This window comes from Cibotium barometz, chromosome 64, assembly GCF_041138505.1.
Source record: "Cibotium barometz isolate CiBa-2024 chromosome 64, ASM4113850v1, whole genome shotgun sequence".
NCBI classification, from domain to species: domain Eukaryota; kingdom Viridiplantae; phylum Streptophyta; class Polypodiopsida; order Cyatheales; family Cibotiaceae; genus Cibotium; species Cibotium barometz.
In genome coordinates, this window is record NC_141109.1 from 14,089,008 (window position 1) to 14,092,020 (window position 3,013).

The 3,013-nt window shown below is 43.4% G+C and overlaps 1 protein-coding gene across 1 annotated transcript; it reads left to right on the forward strand.

Moving 5' to 3' along the window:
• Positions 1 to 203: 203 nt before the first annotated feature.
• Positions 204 to 2,731, forward strand: LOC147603350 (uncharacterized). The gene is made up of 3 exons (XM_086796720.1): positions 204 to 364; positions 672 to 949; positions 1,465 to 2,731. The coding sequence occupies exons 1-3, from the start codon at positions 207 to 209 to the stop codon at positions 2,559 to 2,561; spliced, it is 1,533 nt and encodes a 510-aa protein (XP_086652846.1). The 5' UTR covers positions 204 to 206; the 3' UTR covers positions 2,562 to 2,731.
• The last annotated feature ends 282 nt before the right edge of the window (positions 2,732 to 3,013 follow it).

A 3,013-nucleotide genomic window follows, 5' to 3' on the forward strand; every position in this document is an offset into this window, starting at 1 on the left:
GATTCCCTTCAAACGCTAGGAGCGAGATTACCATATGGATTCCTTCAAACACTAAGATGATGGACAGCCTTCGCTCAGCTTCTTTCGAAGACCTTCAAGCTCTTCTGGGCATCGTCTTCTCTGCACTCACCTATCTGTTTGATTTCTCAAGCAACATCGCCACTGCAGATGAGTATTACCGCATGGCGGCAGTGCAATTCATTGCCATGATCGCACTTATGGCCATAGCTCACATTACAAATGCTGTTATCTTTAAGCTTGAGCTCAAGAAGGAAGACCAGCCATTGAAAGCAGCTTATCTGTTCCCATTGATGCAATTAAGAAGGCTTGTGCAGGTCCTATGGAGGGCTAGTTCTTGGAAAGGGTGCCTTCCTCCTCTTGCTTTCACACACACACACAGACACACACAAAGGGTGCCTTCCTCCTCTTGCTTTCATTCGTCTCACACACACACAGACACACACAAAGGGTGCCTTCCTCCTCTTGCTTTCATTCGTCACAAACACAGACACACACACACACAAAGGGTTCCTTCCTCCTCTTTCTTTCATTCATCTCTCTCTCACACACACACAATTAAACTTCAAATTCTAAGTGCACCATTTGCATAGAAAGCCACTTGAACTATAGAAAAGAGCAATCATTCCTTCCATATTGCTTTGTGTGTGCAGACTTGCAGGCAATCTCGAAGCAGATGATACAAAAGCTTTGTACAACATTCTGTCTGTTTCCTTGGAGACAGGTCCACAGCTCACATTACAATTTATGGTGTTCTTCCAATACTACTATGAAACCGGAAGCCTGCCCCCAAATACTCTCACGGTATCCATCTTTGCATCATTCCTATCAGGGACAGTCAATGGGGGATTAGCCATTCTAGCCGTATCTAGCAGCAGGAAAACACAGCAAATAAGCTGGAGACTAAAAATGGTGGGCTTCATTATATCAGGTGAGGGCACCTCTTCTTCTACATGTCTGGTTCCATTATAAGAATGACCCAACCACATATCCCGTGGCTCAAATTGAGAAAAACCGTCCTTTAGTGTAATTTTCATGGCTCAACTTTGAGAAAACCGATTGTAATTTTGCCTAGCCTTGAATTTAAAGAGTCAAAAATTTGAAACTTTAGTTATAAAACCAACTAACCTATGCATTTTCTCAATAAAAACCAGTTGAGTTTGAAGGTTGTCCTTATTTTCACTGGTTAGAAAAAAAGTTTATTTCTGACACTGATATGGCCATTATTCACCACTGCGGCGTGGTGCTTTCGAAGCTTATAGCCGAGGTCCTGGGTTTGAATCATACTATCTCCGTTTGAATGAGGGGTCTCATCATGCGATGGATCCACACACGTGTGTGTGAGTTCTCAATGTAGATTAGGAGAAAAATCTCTCAATATATATGTATATAGGGCCATTGCCCCAAAAATAAAACAGCCTTAAAATTTGAGTGTTTATTTTGCAGGTCTCTTTACTTTTTCTTCTCTCCTGTTGCAATGCTTAACATACATAGTGCTCATAGTCTGGGGAGGGCATGCTGGTTCTATTTCCTTTTCTGTGTTTCTGACCATGGAGCTTGGCTTCTACATAATACTGTTCATGGTCATCCTGAGAAGAAGACCCTCAGCATCGAATCCTATGAGAGCGGATTGCCACGGGAAAAGGTTTCTCCATTGTGTTGCTTTGAGCTATGTAAGTTCAAGAGCAGGACCCCTTCAACCTTTAACAAGTGATGCAAAGGTCAAAGATGAACTGGGCAAGGCTGTCTATTGGTACAGGCTGCTCCTGGTAGCTGCTGTGCAGTTATGCTTATATGGAGGAGTTTTCCTCTTGTGCTTGATTGGACCTTCATGTTTGCGGTGGTCGAGTCTTTGCCCTAAATTTTACTCACATGAAGTGTGGGGTCTTCAATGTGGATGGCATGCTCCTGCAACCATATTGGGGATGCTGATGTACTCTATAACAATCTCATCTCACATGGTTATGGATAATTATGTCAACAGAAGTTGTGCTAGAATTCACCCTGCCTTGTTGGAGTTGGAGTTTGAAACTCACATCAATGACATCAACAATTCAATCCACAAAGAGTTACATGAGATAGATGATACCCATAAAGGCTATGCTGATGAAGAAGAAGAGGATTGTGATGTTGGCAAGCATGGTCCAGAGATTCGAATTGCATGTGAAGTCCTTAGTGAAGCGCCCAAGAAGCTGAGCAGCCCAGACCAAGGGAAAATCAGATCTAATGAGATCACAAGAGAGATGGAGAGGAGCCATGGTCAGGTGAGACCACAAGGGATCAGCTGCGGAGGAGCCATGAGCAGGTGGAAATCATCTGCCACAAGGGAGCATGCTTGTAACCATGAGACTGTGGAGATTACAACGCCCCAGATCGGCTGTACAGACGATGAACAATCCCTGCGAAATGGTGAAGAAAGCGTGGTAGAAATGGAAGTGGGTGATACTGCTGTTAATCAAAATACTGCCGATGAGTGCCGGATGGGATCAGCTATGGGGCAACCAAAGGCGAGTCGATGTCCGCCGCTGCAGTGGTTACGTTGACGGAATTCGAGAGGTCCGTCCGATTTTGGCCGTGACTGATTCCGTCCAGTCACGGCCAAAATCGGTAACTAAATTGGTTCTTTTAAAAAACCTTAAAATTGATCCTTGGAGAAATCATCAATTAGGTCGTCAAACATGTACTCTTTAAAAACGTTTTATTGGCTGCCTGTTAGGCTTGATTTTTGACTCTCCCCTTTTTAAATACTAATAAAAACAAGCTTTCTTTTTTATGGTCTCCTTCGCTACTTCAAATTGCAACAACCCCTATACAAAAAAACATTGAAATGGCTTAAAACGGCAGAGATTATTGGTTCCCCTTCATAGTTTAGGGGGCCTCCTCTTTATGCGTTTGTTAGTAAGCATTCCTGGTCCTAGCTTATGCAGGACATTGTGATGAGTGGTGGGAAGCTTGGGTCAATCGAATATGGTTTTGTCAAATGTGTCAGCCCCAT

What these genes read in the sequence shown, in the direction of transcription:
- LOC147603350 (XM_086796720.1), top strand. Translation starts at nt 207, where the DNA reads ATGATCGCACTTATGGCCATAGCTCACATTACAAATGCTGTTATCTTT. An exon ending in AGGGCTAGTTCTTGGAAAGG is followed by an intron (nt 365 to 671) that starts GTGCCTTCCTCC and finishes TTGTGTGTGCAG; the next exon opens with ACTTGCAGGCAATCTCGAAG. An exon ending in GGTGGGCTTCATTATATCAG is followed by an intron (nt 950 to 1,464) that starts GTGAGGGCACCT and finishes TTTATTTTGCAG; the next exon opens with GTCTCTTTACTTTTTCTTCT.